The following is a 15,983-nucleotide window of genomic DNA, read 5'->3' on the forward strand; positions in this document are numbered from 1 at the left end:
CCTACAAAATATACCTTTGCCTTGAGCTTTTTGTTTTTCTCTTTCTTCTTTCCAAGTCGAAGCACTTGATCATCACCATGCCATCATCATCATCATGCTATGATCTTCATTTGCTTCACCACTTGGAGTGTGCTACCTATCTCATGATCACTTGATAAACTAGGTTAGCACTTAGGGTTTCATCAATTCACCAAAACCAAACTAGAGCTTTCAGCCACTGAGGCCCAGAGAACGGCCCCGACACCCACTAGAGAAACCATCTGATACTCTTGGAGTGCGTCTCTGGACCGCTAGCCGACCCCCAGTGAACGGGGCACGGGCCTCCACTCAGACTTACCCGATAATAGCTCACCAGAAGTGTCACCGCTCGCGCCCACCAAGGGTAGCCTGGCATATTCCACCCCTCCTTCTGAGCGAAAAGGAAGCACGAGGGTCGCACAAAAAGTCAGGGGAACTCCTGATCGCCCTCTCTCTCCGTGCAGAGGCTCGGGGGTTCTTCCTGTGATTTTGCCGAGACCCCGCGACCCGAACTCGCACTTGTGGGCTCGGCAAATACGATAACATCCCTCGGTCAACGTGAGAAAAAGAACCTAGAGGAATGAATCCACTCCCCCAGGGCCTCGGGAGCTACACCCGGCGGGTGCGCTCGCGCACACCCACCGAGGCCTCGAAGTACGAAACACTATTCCGCCAGAAGCTACCGCAAGTCAAGCCTCGTCAAAACCTCAAGAAGAGCGCTCACTCTCTCCCTGAGGCTCGGGGGCTACTGTTGGGTACCATAAAACGGGGTACCCCGAATGTTTACCGAAAGAATCACTTAAGCCCTATCAAAGACAAAGCCAAAAGGTGAAACATCGGTTGACCTCCGGCATTGTCCGAGCCCATCGGCTCTCCGCCTCGCACGAGGCCTCGCACGGGAGGCCTCGACGGCCTGCCAAATCTCTGCCTCACGCGAGGTGTCTCACGGGAGGCCTCGACGAGGAACCAATTCTTCGTCTCGACCGAGGCCCCGCGTGTAAAGCTTCGAAATGAGACAGCGATTCTCCGTATCGCTTGAGGCCGGCTCGGCAATAACCCGTCGCTTTTGCCTCGACCAGTCTTCCCGACAGCGTGTCACGTCCCATTAATGCGCCAACCACTCCCGCAATATCAGCCGGACGATGGCTCGACATTGCGGAGCGGCCGACGAGACGGGAAGTCATGTCAACGCCATACCGTCCTGGACAGGGCGTGGCGGGGATTACCGGTCACTGTGCTCTGGTGCTGTGCCCACGATCAGCGCTTGCACTACACTGTGTCACCTAACCCCCGCCCCAGAGACAACGCGGCATGGGGAGTCAAGTCCGGGTCACCATAGCCTCGGAATCAGCGTATGAGACCAACTACTCTCTTCAAGCCTCGGCAATCCACTTCAGGGTCTCGGCAACCCCGGGATTCACGTCTGCCGAGCCTCCCACGATGGCTTGGCCTCGGCACCAACTAAGCCTCGGCTTCTCACGCAGTCAACACACAGTGACCAGCACGTCGACCGCTACGCCTGCTTCGAGATAACACTGGAGCTCCCACGACGCACAGGATTGGATGTGACCGGCGCGTCCCCCTAGTACTTCAAGGACGAGACCACTCCGTCGCCCACGCCGCCACCGTAACAGGCTACAGGGCTCGGACATGCCGCCTCCGTCCGCACGACGCTGTGTAGCTAGCGAATGTATCGCCCTTGTCCCCCCTTCAACTATAAAAGGGAGGGACCTGGGCCGTTTCTAGGGGTGGACACTGACGATTAGGCATATGCCCACGCAACGAACTCACGCATAAACGCACAGACGAACGCTCGAGCTTCCCCGCTGCCTGAGATCAATATCTCAAGCAATCTACGCCGCTCCACGTAGAGATCTGGGACTAGCTCCCTCTCTCGCCCTGCTTGTAACCCCCTACTACGAGCATTTCGGTGCAAGGAATACAAGATCGATCTCTCAAACTGGACGTAGGGTACTAATTACCCGAACCAGTATAAACCTTGTGTCTCTTTGCATCACCATCCGGAATTGGGAACATGCAGTACAAATTTACTAGTTGGTTGAGGATCCGCCGGTCCGAAACACCGACAGGCCTCTTAAAATTAATTACTATGAGCAGTCGATGACGTATCTTACAGAGGCAAAAGTCAAATACAGTATTAGTTATCACACGTATATGAATTTACCCATGCGATGGAAATCAAAAGTAACTTGACATAAGTAGTATGCTTAGACCTAAACGACCGCAGAGACGACGACTGACAAGTGACTAACTCGACTTGGACGACTGACGCCAGCGAAACCGTAACTTGACACGAAGATGAACCAAATGTGATGACAGCAGCTAACCAGTGCTTTCGTCATGTTCTGAAAGTCGAAGAAACCACCGACAAAGCTTAGGAGAGTACTACGTGCAGTCGTGCACACACAGGACAGACGTTCACGTAGAATTATTGAGTGAGCAAGCCATACGCAGATGACGCCCTGGAGTACTATACTACTAGTAGTAAGTAGTGAGACTACACGTCGCTGCTGCGCCTGCGGACGCCGTCGGCTACGCAAGTATCTTGAGCCGCTTCACTGACTTCACAAAGACCCTGCAAGCAGCAAAATGAACGTCGTTTTAAGTTTGCGCGCTGCATAATTGGATTGGATTGTTGCCGTCACGCCATGGATACAAACAGTTGTAGTGACTGATACTTACTCCCACGGCACATCATCTCCGACGAGCAACCAGTCCCCTTCGCCGTCCTCGTAGGTGACCACGTAAGGATGGCAACGGCGGCGCTCGTGCGAGGCCACCTCCTCCTCTTCTTCTGCATGATCTGCATCCGCACCTGCACCTGCCAGTGGTTACAGGAATGCGACCAAGTATATTAGCTGCGACCGAATGGGAAGCTACAGCGAGGGCACGTGTCGGAACCAGATCGACGGCGGCCGCCGATGGTTAAAGAAAGGCATCCGCAGCACCGCCGGTCGCCGGCCGCCCGCCCAGCTCGCCGCGGGAACAAGAACGCACCTTGTTGGTTAGCCGAGGGGAACATGCGCTCGAGCGTGCGGAGGAGTTCCTGGTACGAGCCGTGGAGGGACACGTCCACCTTCCGCCCGATGGCCACCCCTTCCATGTTGACCTTCACGTACCCGCCGCAGCTCCGCCTGCGCGCGCACTTCACCGGCGGCCACCCCACCAGCCTCTTCGTCCTGCGTTACACACACGACACGGATTTCGATGATAAGAAGACCCGCGCGCGCAAAGAAAACGTATATATTTCTACTAATAAACGACAAGATCTCGGGTGTATGCACGTGGTACACTCACTTGTTGCTTGGATCATGGTCGACGCCGTCGCGGGCGCCGCGGCCGCCGCCGTCACCATCCTCGTGCACGAAGAGCGGAAGAAGCGTGGCCTTGGCGGCCCCGAACGCGTCGCCGAACACCCTCTTCTTCCCGCACGCGCCCGCCGAGCCGCTGAGGAGGCCGACGAGCTCCCCGCCGGCGGGCAGCGGCTGGTGCGGGTTCGGCAATGCGAGCCCGAGCTCCAGCTCCATCCGGTTCCGATCACTTTCCCTTGATCAGCTCCGCGCTGCGTGCGCTCATATACGTGGTCACCGCGCAGCTGACACTGACACACCCACTTCGATCGATGGGTCGATCCAGCTAGTAGTGTGAGACAGACTGGAAGGCACACGGAGAGGGAGAGCACGCACGGCACAGCAAAGTCCTGCTAGGCTCGAGCTCGACCATGAGCTAGCAGCTACCCGTAACGCGATCGATTGATGAGACGACGATGGGTATATATACGTGCAGCGGCGCACATGCGGATGTGCGTGGGGATCCGGGCGGCGCCGTCCGTAGTGGGGGCAGATGAGATCTGGGGGGAGGGAGGAATAAACAAGGGGCCGACAGGGTGTCGGGTGTCCAGGGGACCCAACCGCGGGCGCGCTGTCCGCCTGCCGCCGCGCGGCGCGGCAGCGCGGGCCGCCTCGTTCGCTGCCGGCCCCCCGGCCCGCCCGCGCGCGCACCCCGGCCGGGACGGGGGCTTCGTGGTGGGGTTTGTGGCCGGGTGGGGTGGTTCTGCCGTTCCGCGACACGGCATGGCTAGTGAGCGGCTGGCGGGGGATGTTGCCGTGGAGAGTGGGCACCGCGTCTCGTTTGCTTTGCCGATCCAGCGCGGTTTTTCGGTGCGGACTTGGGTTTGTAGTGCCCTTCGTGCACGCGCGTGGGGCCGGCGAGCCTGAAATAAAGCTCCCTGCCTGCTTGGTGTACCTCGTAAGGTTCACGTCGAGTAGAGGTGCGTTTGGTTGGAGTGGATAGATGGGATGAGCCATTTTTTTTTTGTTTGGTTCGATGAAAGAAAATGAATGAGATAAGAATAGTTCACTAATTATATCTATTATTTTAAAATAATAGCAACTAATTAGACATTGATAAATATGCACTAGTACTAATTTTGTCATGACATCACTAATTTAAAATAAAATATATTAATTAGCACCACTAATACCGTAATTAGCACACGAAACATGCACTAATCAACGTGTTAGCACTTATTAAAACTAATCATACCATCATGATTACTAAGTAATAATATATATGCTAATTGTCGGTGTTTTGGAACCGGGGGTCCCTCAACCAACGAGTGAATTTGTGCTGCGTGTCCCTAATCCCGGATGGTGATGCAAAGAGACACAAGGTTTATACTGGTTCAGGCAATCGAGGCCCTACGTCCAGTCTGAGAGATCGATCTTCTGTTCCTTGCACCGGAGTGCTCGTAGTAGGGGGTTACAAGCTAGGTGAGAGAGGGCAGCTAGCCCCAGGTCTCGGCGAGGGTGGTGCGGGCTGCTTGAGGCGTTGTTCTCAAGCAGCGTAGAAGTGTGTAGTTCTATCGGTGTGTTCGTCTTTCCCTCCCCCCCTAGAAATGGCCCCGGTCCCTCCCTTTTATACTCTAAGGGAGAACCAGGGACGTCCATACATAGCGCTCTATAAATGGGGGTGGCGTGTCCGAGCCCTGTAGCCGGCCACTGTTGTGGTATGGTCGATGGAGTGGCCCCGTCCTTGTCGTGCAGAAGTGACGCGCCGGTCATACTTGATCTTGTGCGTCGTGGGGCTCCTAGTACAGCTTGATGCAGGACATGGCGGGCGACGTGCTGGTCATCGTGCGATGACGTCGTAGGGAGCTGTGGCTCTGCAGATGCCGAGGCCGAGCCATCGCGGGGGGCTCGGCGGACATGGATCCTCAGGCTGCCGAGCCCCTGAAGCAAACTGCCGAGGCCTTGGAGGGAATTATTGGTCCTGGGTACTGATTCCGAGGCCACAGTATCCCAGACGTGGCTCCCCACGCTGCGTTGTTCTCGGAGCAGGAGTTGGCAGCACAGTGAGGCATGGGCGTCAACCATGTGCATAGTGGTTAGCACAGTGGCGGGTAACCCCTGCTCAGTTCGGGCGACGTGCTGGTCATCGTGCGATGACGTCGTAGGGAGCTGTGGCTCTGCAGATGCCGAGGCCGAGCCATCGCGGGGGGCTCGGCGGACATGGATCCTCAGGCTGCCTGAGCCCCTGAAGCAAACTGCCGAGGCCTTGGAGGGAATTATTGGTCCTGGGTACTGATTCTGAGGCCACAGTATCCCAGACGTGGCTCCCCACGCTGCGTTGTTCTCGGAGCAGGAGTTGGCAGCACAGTGAGGCATGGGCGTCAACCATGTGCATAGTGGTTAGCACAGTGGCGGGTAACCCCTGCCCAGTCCTGCCTCCTGTCCCGTCGGCCATTCCGCTGTACTGTGCCGAGCTATGCGGCCGATGTCAGGGGCAGCAGTTGGCTGAGTTAATGCGACACGACTATTTTGTTAGAGGGACGGGTGAAGGAAGAGGCAGCGGAGTGCTGCCGAGCCCGCCTCGCGCGAGACGGAGGGTCGGCGGCCCGGCCGAGGCCTGCGACGAGAGGGGGTCGGCCGAGGCCTTTGGTGGGGGATCGCCCGAGGTCAGCAGTGAGGGGGCCTCGGGCGAGTCGGAGAATCGGCCGAGGCCAGCGGTGTTTAGCTGGTTTCGACTTTTACGAAGTCTAAGCAGTCGTTTTTTGGTTCTTGCTTAGGGTACCCCTTCTCACTGTATCCGACAGTAGCCCCCGAGCCTTGGGGGGAGTGGAGGCACTCCCCCTGAGGTTCTGACGAGAATTGGCTCTTGATAGTTCCTGTTGGGATGGTGTTTTGTACTTGAGGTTTCGGTGGGTGCGCGCGAGCGCACCCGCCGGGTGTAGCCCCCGAGGCCCTGGAGGAGTGATTTCACTTCTTCAGGGGCTTTTTTCTCTTTCGAGTGAGGGGTTTTCATTGTGTTTGCCGGGCCCGTGGGTGCGAGTTCGGATCGTAGGGCCTCGACGATGCTACGGAAAGAGCCCCTTAGCCTCCGCCTGGAGCGAGAGGGCCGTCAGGGGTTTCCCCGGCTTTTTGTACGACCCTCGTGCTTCCTTTTCGCTCGGAAGGAGGGGTGGAAGATGCCATGCTACCCTCGGTGGGCGCGAGCGACGGCATTTCCGGTGAGCTGTTATCGGGTAAGTCCGAGTGGAGGCCCGTACCCCGTTCGCTGGGGGTCGGCTAGCGGTCCGGAGACGCGCTCCAAGAGTATCGGCGGGTTTCTCTAGTGGGTGCCGAGGCCGTTCGCTGGGCCTCGGTGGCTCGGTGCCTCCCTACGGTGGGATCCCATTCGGAGACCTCCCTGCCGGTCTCGGACACGACACAGGGCACGCTCGTACAGGCTCGCCCGTAGTCGTCCCTGACTCTTTTGCCCTGGGGCAGCTGTCGAAACCCCTGGGGGCCCAGCCTTCGAACCCCTGGACCGTAACGGGCTCGGGTCGCTTGTCTTTATCTTGGGTGCAGGAAGAGCCCCCGAGCCTCCGCACGGAGCGAGAGGGCGGTCAGGGGTCCTCCCGACTTTTTTGTCCGTCCCCCGCACGTCCTTTTCGCTCGGACGGGGGGCTGTTTGCCGAGCCCACTCGTGTGCGAGCCTGAGCCGCTGGGTCTCGGCAAAGTTGCAGGAGGAGCCCCCGAGTCTCTCGCACGGAGCGAGAGAGCGGTCAGAGGTCCCCCTGGCTTTTGGTTCGCCCCTCGCGCGTGAGGGTCTGTCTGCCGAGCCCCCCTCGGGTGCGAGCCTAGGTCGCGGGGTCTCGGCGTCTTTTGCAGAAGGAGCTCCCTAGCCTCTGCACGGAGCAAGAGGGCCGTCAGGAGATCTTCTGGCTTTTTGAACGACCCTCGCGCTTCCTTTTCGCTCGGAAGGAGGGTTTGTTTTGCCGAGCCCCCTCGTGTGCGAGCCCAAGTCGCTGGGCCTCGGCAATGGTTTGCAGGAAGAGTCCCTTAGCCTCTGCGTGGAGCAAGAGGGCCGTCGGGGATTCTCCTGACTTTTTATTCGACCCTCGCGCTTCCTTTTCGCTCGGAAGGAGGGGTGGAATATGCCGCGCTACCCTCGGTGGGCGCGAGCGATGGCATTTCCGGTGAGCTGTTATCGGGTAAGTCCGAGTGGAGGCCCGTACCCCGTTCGCTGGGGGTCGGCTAGCGGTCCGGAGACGCGCTCCAAGAGTACCGGAGGGTTTCTCTAGTGGGTGCCGAGGCCAGTTCGCTGGGCCTCGGTGGCTCGGTGCCTCCCTACGGTGGGATCCCATTCGGAGACCTCCCTACCGGTCTCGGACACGACACAGGGCGTCCCAAGCGTTTCGCTTGCTTGGGCCTCGGCCTCGTATAGGCTCGCCCGTAGTCGCCCCTGACTCTGTTGCCCTAGGGGCGGCTGTCGAAACCCCTAAGGGCCCAGCCTTCGAACCCCTGGACCGTAGCGGGCTCGGTGCCCAGTTCCTTTGCCTGAAAGGAATCGGGGGGGGGTTATTTCTCTCCCTACGGCTAATAACGGCAGGCGCGTCTTTTGAGGCGGCTTTTTCGAGGAGGCGAAACGGCGCCTGCTGCTGCTGTGGTTGGACGCGACGTGGCGTCAGCCGACGGGACGTATCTGCACGCGCGATTAATGAGGAGGGAGTGGGCGCGTGGGCGGTAAGACCGGATCTGGATAACCGCGCCGGATTTTTTGGGGGAAACTTCCCCGATTTCGTCGCCCGGTGGTTTCGTCTCGTCCCTGCATAAATACGCAAAGAGCCTCGCCCTCCCCCTTCTTACCTTTTCCGCATTCGCTTTCGCTGCCTCTGTGCCGTTGCTGAGAGCATAGAGCGCCGGGGAGGAGAAGGGCGAGAGCGAGAGACTGAAAGAAAGAGAGAGAGAGAGATTACCGCCGTAGCAGCGACCTCCACCGCGCAATGGCTGGTGGTCCCGTCATCCTCCCGGCGGATCCCTGGGAGCGGTCTGACGTCACCGAGGAGAAGCTGCAGTCGCTCGTGGAGGCCGGTCTTCTTCGCCCGATCACCGACCCTGACGAGCCGGAGTGGATTGCTCCGGGGAACGAGTCGGAGCCGAGGCCGCGCGACGGCTACGTGGTGAGCTTCGTCGTCTTCCACGAGCGAGGCCTCGGGTCGCCGGTGGATAAGTTCATGCGGGCGCTCCCGCACTACTATGGCGTGGAGCTTCACAATTTCAGCCCCAACTCCATCGCGCAGGCGGCCATCTTCGTCGCCGTCTGTGAGGGGTACTTGGGGATCGCTCCCCACTGGGAGTTGTGGCTCCACTTGTTCCGAGCGACGTTCACCACCAAGCCGGGGGGAACGAGGGGGGCTCGGAAGGTGCAGAGGGCCGGCGGCTGCACCCTTCACGTGCGCCAAGACCGGCAGTCCCTCTACATCCCGGCCCAGCTGTCATCGTCCAACCGTTGTTGGTACGACGGCTGGTTCTACCTCCGCAATGACGACGGAGGACTTCCTCCTTATACCGGGCGGGTTGTAGAGAGTCAACCAGAGAAATGGGGATACGGCGTTATCAAGGTTGATCAGCCTAGGCTGGAGCCGCTCTTGCGGGCCTTGGGGAAGCTGCGTGACCGCGGCCTTTCGGCGGCCGTGGTCGTGGCGGCCTTTCACCGCCGGAGGGTGTTGCCGCTGATGGCCCGGCGGCGGCGGCTGTTCGAGATGACCCCGAGCGACCCGATTGCCGGTATCAAGATGTCCGCCTTCGCCCTTACCGACGACGAGACCCTGCGTCGGGTGAGAGAGGCGGTAGACGGGAAGCCGAAGATCGACGATTTGATGCCGTTCCCGATGCGCCCGTCGCGGGGGTACATTTCACTGGTGAGTTGGATGTTGCCGACGCTTTCGCGGCCTTCTTGTTTTCCGCCTTTTTTGTCTGTTGTCTTACTTCGTCGTTCCCGCAGGGGATAAGAGACGTGCGAGACTCCCCGCCGCCCGTTCCCGAGGACGCCCGGCGGCGAGCCGTGAACAGGGCGCGCGCCGAGGAGGAGAAGAAGAAGAAAGATGCCAAGGAGGCGAAGCGCACGAAGAAGCTCCTCGCGCGCGAAAAGCTGGACGCCCGTCGCTGGCGTCAGAAGCTCGACGGTCTCCCGTTGGAGCCGTCTCCCTCGTCGTCGGTGTCGGATTCTTCGGGCGACGGCGGCGGGAGCGAGGTGGGGACGGCCTGCCTGGAACACCTCCCCGACATTAGGGAGATGGTGCCCGGGGCGCCGGCAAGGAGCCTGACGCTCCTAGGAGGAGGAGGTGTCCCGGGGCCGGTGGCGGCCCGTCCCGGGGCCGAGGCCGACACGCCCGAGGCGCGGGTGTCGGAGGAGCGTGCCGTCAGCCCGATGGGTTCGACGGTGGAGGTGGAGCGAGCGACGGTGGGGGCGACCCCATTGTCTCCGCGAAGGGTCGAGGAGGTGCCGGGGTCCGGCGGAGGCCAGCTGGCACCGGTGGACACCGAGGCCGCGCTGCTGCCACCACCGCCGCCGTTGTAGAGGAGGCTGGCGGTGTCGAAGCGGCTGCATCCCCGTTCGCGGTAAGCGTCTTTTCTGGTGGAGTCCGTAGTACTTCTTGTTTGCCCCTTGGTCGCATGCTGACCTTGGGAGTGTCTTTGCTTCCAGCCAGAAGCATCTGGTGGAAGATCCTGCCTTGGCGCCCCGTAAGGCGCTCAAGGTGAACGTTAGCTCCTCCGCCCATCAGGCAGCGGAGGCGCAGGCTGGCGTGCAGCGTGGCGCGGCGTCGGGCGGGGCCGTTTCGGAGGAGGCGGCTGCCCAGGAAAAGGGTGCCGAGGCGGCCGCGGAGCGAGTGGAGGAGGAGGAGCCCACGCCTCGCGATGTCGTGAGTCTTGGGGCGAAGGAGGCTGGGGCGTCCACCATTGCCGAGGCCATTGAGGGTGAGGCCGGAGCCCCCAAGACCTCCGAAGTCAGGGCGGTGGACGCCGGGGCCACCGAGGTAGAGATGGCGGAGGCCAGAGCCCCTGGATCCGTCGAGGCCGAGGCGATGGAGGTGGAGACGGAGCAAGTTTTGGCGCCGCCCCTGGTTCAGACAATCTCGTCTGATGATTCCTCCCAAGGGAAGGAGGCGGCGGACGTCGAGGCGGCCAGTACCGCGGAGCAGCCAGTCCCAGATCCCGCCGAGGGGAGTTCGGCCCTTGCCCGGCTACGGCCCGAGCCCCGTGGGTGGAACTTCCCGCGTGTTTTCTGGCGGAACCGGGCTGATCCCGAGGGGAGAGCCTATGTTCGCCCTTGAAGATATCGCAGAGGGGGGGCGGTGGGATACCCTCGAGCAGTACCGCCAACTGGCAGTGCGGTCGCTGCAGACAGCGATGACTATTATGGGAGGGGACTTGCCCGGTGTCACCCAGGTAAGTACTTTCCTCTCCCGTGCCGCGTTGTTTTCTCTCCGAGCCCCCTCGCAATGTTTGACGTGCATTTTTTGTTTTGCCTCTTTAGGAGCTCGAGACCCGATCCCTTGGGAAATCGGTATTCCTACGAAGGGAGAGGGATATCTGGGACCAGCTCCGGCGGCAGAAGGGCCTGCTCGTCGATGCTCAGGGGCTTTTGTCGGCGTGGAGTGCGGAAGTGGAGGACCTCTGCCTTCGTTGTGCTAACATTCAGGCCGAGTTGGCCACGGCTAAAGAGCAGTCTGCCCCTCTAGTAGCGAAGATCAGGGAACTAGAGGAGGAGCAAGACGCCTCCAGGTCTCGGGCCCAAGAAGCGACGACCTCTGCCAAGGCCATAGCCGGGCAGCTGGGTGCAGAGCAGAGCGAGCATCAACTGACGAAAGTCACCTTAGCTGAGGCTACCAAGGCGGCCAAGGCCTCTCAGGTCGAGGCCTTAGACTGGAAGAGCAAGGCCGAGGGTAAGTTCCGCCAAACCGTGCTCCTTGTTCTTTTTGTTCTGGTTCGTGTTTGACTCCTGGCCCCTTGTTGCGACATAGATCTAGAGAAAGAGGCCTCCCAGGCGGCTGAGGCCTCCGTTGCAGCGCAAGCGGCGCTGGATGTTGAGGTCCGGGAGCACGAGGCACTGCGCAGCGCAGTCCGTACTGCCTGCGAGGCCCTGGACGTCGAGGGAGTCCAATCGGCCAGCTCCCTTGGGAGCCGCCTGATTGCGTTGAGCGGCCGCGTCCACGAGAGGCTCCGGGGGGCGTTGCACATGGGCGTCAAGCGCGCCCTGGCCGTCGTCTCCTCGCACTACGCTATCAACCTCGAGGCTGTCAGCGACGGCTACGTGTTGCCTAGAAGATGACGAGGAAGCTGATGCAGAGGTCGTGAAGCTGTTGGAGGCGGCCGAGGCACCTGGCACAGCGCTGGCTGGTCTATTTGAAGAAGAGGTGGTCCCTCCCGCGCCGGCCGCCGATCCTTGAGCTTTGACCTGGGCCAAAAGGGGCCATGTAACCGAATTGAGTTAGTTGCCATATCGTGACGTTTTTGTGGCCGTCGAGGCCTTTAAAGTATTTGCGTACGTGGGTCTTTTAACCGTTTTCTGTTCTACTTCCGAGCCTGTGCCCTCTGTCTCGATCTTGGGAACCCGCAAAGAAATCCCTCGGAACCTAAGCCGTCCTTCGGCGAAGGGTGGTGAGGGAGCTGCCGTAGCCCAGAGGCGTAGGCCATTCTCACGACTCGACCGGCCCTTTGGCCTCGAGACAAGCTTTTGGTCTTTGGGTTTCTTGTGTAGGTCCCGTCGGAGCGCGAGAGAGTTTGGCGTAGAAATTTTTTGAAAGACCATTAACAAACGGTGTTCGGGACTTAGGGGGTTCCCCCTTTTTAGCCCCCGAGGGAGGCTCGGCTTTGCAGAGGCAGAGCCGAGTCTCCCTTATAGCGCTATTGTGATGTCGAGCCCCTATTGATAGACAAGCTCTCTGTACAGAACTTCCTCAGAGCCTACGTTGTCCTTTGGGTGAAAAGGTGGTGAGGGAGCTGCCGTAGCCCGGAGGCGTAGGCTGTTCTCATGGCTCGGCTGGCCTTTTCGCCTTTGAGACGATCGTACTGTCCTTAGGTTCTATACAATCGACTTGTCTATAAGGGGGTGCCTCGAAAGATTATAACAACTAAGAACGCTTCTTTATTGTATTTCGAGAAACAATGTAAATGGCGTTTGGAAATTTAAGGGTAGAAACGACGTAGCTGTTCTATGTTCCAAGCGTTGGTGAAGATTTCGCCCTTCTCATTGGCTAACTTATAGGTCCCGGGCTTCAGCACTTGAGCGACGATGTACGACCCTTCCTAGGGTGGGGTCAGCTTGTGGCGGTCCTTGTTGCTCTGCCTCAGTCTCAGCACCAGGTCGCCCACCTTCAGGTCTCGGCTTTGGACGCGCCGGGCTTGGTAGCGTCGTAGGGCTTGCTGGTACCTGGCTGAGTGTAGCAACGCGACGTCTCGGGCTTCCTCCAGTTGGTCAAGGGCGTCTTCATGGGCGGTGCGGTTGCTTTGCTCGTTGTACGCCTGTAGCCTCAGGGAACCGTATTCTAAGTCAGTGGGGAGGATGGCCTCGGCTCCATAGACCAGGAAGAACGGTGTGAATCCCGTGGCTTGGCTCGGGGTGTTTCGTAGGCTCCAGATGACTGATGGGAGTTTGTCAAGCCATTTCTTGCCAAACTTCTTCAACCGGTTGAATATTCTTGGCTTAAGGCCTTGTAGGATCATGCCGTTGGCACGCTCTACTTGGCCGTTCGTCCTTGGGTGTCCTACGGCCGACCACGCCACCCGGATGTGGTGGTCATCGCAGAACGTTAGGAACTTGCGACCGGTGAATTGTGTCCCATTGTCAGTGATGATGGTGTTAGGAACCCTGAACCTGTGGATGATGTCCGTAAAGAACAGCACCGCTTGCTCGGATTTGATCTGAGTGATCGGACGAGCCTCAATCCATTTGGAGAATTTGTCGATGGCTACCAGCAGATGGGTATAGCCCCCGGGTGCCTTCTGCAGAGGCCCAACCATGTCCAGCCCCCACACAGCGAATGGCCATGTGATGGGGATGGTTTGGAGGGCTTGGGCCGGGAGGTGCGTCTGTCGAGCGTAGTACTGGCATCCCTCGCAGGAGCGTACTAGCTTCGTGGCATCGGCCATCGCCGTTGGCCAATAGAAACCTTGGCGGAAGGCGTTACCCATGAGCGCCCGAGGCGCCGCGTGGTGCCCGCAGACTCCCGCGTGCAAGTCCCAAAGTAGGGAGTGGCCAGCCTCGGTGGTGATGCATCGTTGGAGAATACCCGATGGGCTACGCCTATACAACTCGCCGTTGCAGAGGACGTAAGTCTTGGCTCGTCGCGCAAGCCACCGGGCCTCGGTTCTGTCCACAGGAAGCTCTCCTCGAACGAGGCGATCAAGGAAAGGGACTCGCCAGTCCGTTCCTTGGTCGGCCTTGGGAGGCTCTGCGTCAATCGCCATGGCCTCGGGCTCGGCTGGCGGGGGTCTCGGTGGTAGAGGGGGCCTCGGGCCCTGCGTTGGGCTTGGCCGATATGCCCTCTTCCGTCGCCGAGGCGCAGTCGATGGATGGCTTGTGGAGGTCTCTGGCGAAGACGTTCGGGGGGACTGGGGCCCGTGCCGACACCATCTTTGCCAGTTCGTCCGCGGCCTCGTTGAACTTTCGCACAACGTGGTTGAGTTCGAGACCGTCGAACTTGTTCTCCAGGCGACGTACTATCGCGCAGTACGCCTTCATTTTGGGTGAAAGGTCCTTGTTTGGTTTTGGTAATTGAGTGACAATTTAGGTGGACTAATTATGTTTATGTGAGATACACAGGTGATTAGTCCACAGGTACATGTGTGTGAGCAACATATGCCATGGAGGTGAAAATGGCTTGGAGATGTTGCAAAGCTCACACATGTGATGATGAAGGAGCTTATTGCACATGAGACATGACATTGAGTCATGTGATCAAGGTGGAGAAGATCAAGACAAGACTTGGCTTGATGGACCGGTTGCAAGCGTGAAGGGCAAGTCGAAGGCTTTGGAGTGATGGACCGCGTGGCGGTGAAGCTTGAGCAAGACTTGGCGCCGATGGACGATGGCAACGGTGAAGAGCAAGTAGAGTCAAGATCGATGAACCAATATGATCATGTGATGATATGAAGTGGATCATATCATTGTTGATCGTGTTGGTGCATGTGTTGCATCAACATTGGAGGAGATGGAATGGAATGCGCAAGGCAAAGGTATAACCTAGGGCATTTCATTTCACCGGTCATAGGTGTGTAGAGAAGTTTATGACCGGGTTTAGGATAGATGGCCGTACTATCAAGAGGGGCAAACTTGTTTGCATATCAGTCATCTAGTGCCACTCGAGTGATCTAACTTTGCATTATCGCTAGGATCAAGTGGCGTGGCAAGTTGAGTGGCTAACATTCTTTGGGAAATGATTGTGAAAATGCTAACACACATACACATGGTGGTGTACACTTGGTGGTGTTGGCACATTTTCAAAGGAGGTGGTGTTTGCAGGGGTGAGATGGGTTTGGGTCCCTCTCTCCCTCCCGCCGAGCTTGCGAGGCAGGATTCGGCGCTTTTGGGAAAATGGAATACCTATTTTCTATTGCGCCGGATGCAAAATCTTGTGGTTAGCACACTTGAGCAAGGGTGAAGAGAATGGAGAAGATGCTGGCGTCGGTCAACTGACCGGACGCTAGATCTGAATGCACCGGACGCTGGCAGGCTGCGTCCGGTCGCGCTGATGTGGAGTGTAGCAGTCGCTGGAGTGTGACCGGACGCTGGCTGCGTCCGATCGCGTTCGACCGGACGCGTCCGGTCATGCTCGGGAGCTTACTGGAAACGACCGGACGCTGGGGGTTCAGCGTCCGGTCAGTTGAAGCTGGAGCGTCCGGTCAGGTCAAGTGACCGTTGGAATCGGGACACGTGGTCGTCTGTGGGCGACCGGACGCTGAGGTCCAGCGTCCGGTCAACACGACCGGAGCGTCCGGTCGGCCCGACCGTTGCCTAGTGAAGGGGTAACGGCTAGTTTAGCCCTTGGGGCTATAAATAGAAGTGGCCCTCGGCCATGGCTGGGGCTGAGCACCTTGGGGGACTTTGTGTCCATGCTTGAGAGTGCTTGGGAGCCCTCCATCTCACACATACTTGATAGTGATCATTCGATTGTGTGAGTGAGCGATTCTAGTGCGATTGCATCGTGAGGTTGCATTGAGTGGCACTAGGTGATCGAGTTGCAAGCCGGTGGTGCTTGTTACTCTTGGAGGTTGCCACCTCCTAGACGGCTTGGTGGTGGTCTCCGTCGAAGCGCGCAAGAAGCTTGTGCGGCGCTCCGGAGAAGTGCTTGTGAGGGGCATTGTGCTCGCCCCGTGGGAGTCGCGAAGAGCAACTCTAGTAAAGCGTGTCATTGAGCTACCCTCACTCAAGGGGTAGGTTCTTGCGGCGCCCGACGTGCGGGCTTAGCGGGTGATGCTAATTAGCCGCCGAACCACCAAGTGAGCGGTCGACACAACGGGGACTAGCGTGTTGGCAAACACGTGAACCTCGGGAGAAAAATCATCGTGTCAACCTTGTTCTTCCCGTTGGTTTGCATCCCCATTACACAAGCTTGCAATTACTTTTATACATATTAAGCTTGTGTAGTTGCTCTTGTAATTAGATAGCTTGTGTAGCTT

The 15,983-nt window shown here is 58.8% G+C and overlaps 1 protein-coding gene across 1 annotated transcript; it reads right to left on the reverse strand.

Moving 5' to 3' along the window:
* Positions 1-2,116: 2,116 nt before the first annotated feature.
* Positions 2,117-3,877, reverse strand: LOC136522780 (auxin-responsive protein IAA20-like). The gene is made up of 4 exons (XM_066516582.1): positions 3,337-3,877; positions 3,037-3,218; positions 2,722-2,860; positions 2,117-2,614 (listed from the first exon to the last, which is right to left on the reverse strand). The coding sequence occupies exons 1-4, from the start codon at positions 3,564-3,566 to the stop codon at positions 2,572-2,574; spliced, it is 594 nt and encodes a 197-aa protein (XP_066372679.1). The 5' UTR covers positions 3,567-3,877; the 3' UTR covers positions 2,117-2,571.
* Positions 3,878-15,983: the final 12,106 nt, after the last annotated feature.

The sequence above is a fragment of the Miscanthus floridulus genome, chromosome 18 (genome assembly GCF_019320115.1).
Source record: "Miscanthus floridulus cultivar M001 chromosome 18, ASM1932011v1, whole genome shotgun sequence".
NCBI lineage: Eukaryota > Viridiplantae > Streptophyta > Magnoliopsida > Poales > Poaceae > Miscanthus > Miscanthus floridulus.

Bases quoted from the DNA above. Each gene is read 5' to 3' on its own strand.
- LOC136522780 (XM_066516582.1), bottom strand. From the start codon at position 3,566: ATGGAGCTGGAGCTCGGGCTCGCATTGCCGAACCCGCACCAGCCGCTG. The intron at 2,861-3,036 runs GTGCGTTCTTGT...AACCACTGGCAG, and splicing joins CCCCTCGGCTAACCAACAAG to GTGCAGGTGCGGATGCAGAT. The intron at 2,615-2,721 runs GTAAGTATCAGT...TGCTGCTTGCAG, and splicing joins GGAGATGATGTGCCGTGGGA to GGTCTTTGTGAAGTCAGTGA.